This window comes from Cucurbita pepo, unplaced genomic scaffold, assembly GCF_002806865.2.
Source record: "Cucurbita pepo subsp. pepo cultivar mu-cu-16 unplaced genomic scaffold, ASM280686v2 Cp4.1_scaffold007334, whole genome shotgun sequence".
Classification (NCBI taxonomy): Eukaryota; Viridiplantae; Streptophyta; class Magnoliopsida; order Cucurbitales; family Cucurbitaceae; genus Cucurbita; species Cucurbita pepo.
In genome coordinates, this window is record NW_019653269.1 from 1 (window position 1) to 531 (window position 531).

The following is a 531-nucleotide window of genomic DNA, read 5'->3' on the forward strand; positions in this document are numbered from 1 at the left end:
TTCTACGACGAGTGCTAGCAAATCCCGTGTCAATATTAGTTTGGTTATGGATCCTGTTGCGGAAAAGAAAGCATTGAGCTTGTCCTATGGTGTGAGAACCTGCAATAAAATTAAAATATATACGTTTAATAAATATAATATTTACTAACAAAAATTACAAATACAAATATACGAGATTTAGTTACCTGAAAGTGCTACCATATCTCTTGCACTAAGCCCTTTGTTTGAGAAAATTGAGATAAGTCTATCAAGGCTTTCTTGAAAGTGTGGAAGCTCGCTTTCGGCTAGAGTTTTGCTTGCAGTAGTAGAATCTCTTCTCCCAAGCTTTACCGTCCAAGATGGACCACCGACCTGCATTTTGATATAAATAGTATTAGAAAAATGTCACCATATATAGAATCAACTTGCATGGGTAATTAGAAAAAAAATACTTACAGAAAAAGAAGCATCTCTTGCGGCCACAGCAAGGATATCTGCACAAGATACAACACCAGGACATGACTTCTCAACTTCAGTCTTAGCTTTGTGTAT

General features: G+C 36.2%; 1 protein-coding gene across 1 annotated transcript; it reads right to left on the reverse strand.

Annotated features, from left to right (window-relative positions):
* Positions 1-6: 6 nt before the first annotated feature.
* Positions 7-525, reverse strand: LOC111787224 (lignin-forming anionic peroxidase-like; the record flags this gene model as incomplete). Its single annotated transcript, XM_023667305.1, has 3 exons — positions 7-99; positions 186-351; positions 436-525. Coding segments are annotated over 3 exons (349 nt in total), but the record flags the coding sequence as incomplete, so codon positions are not given.
* Positions 526-531: the final 6 nt, after the last annotated feature.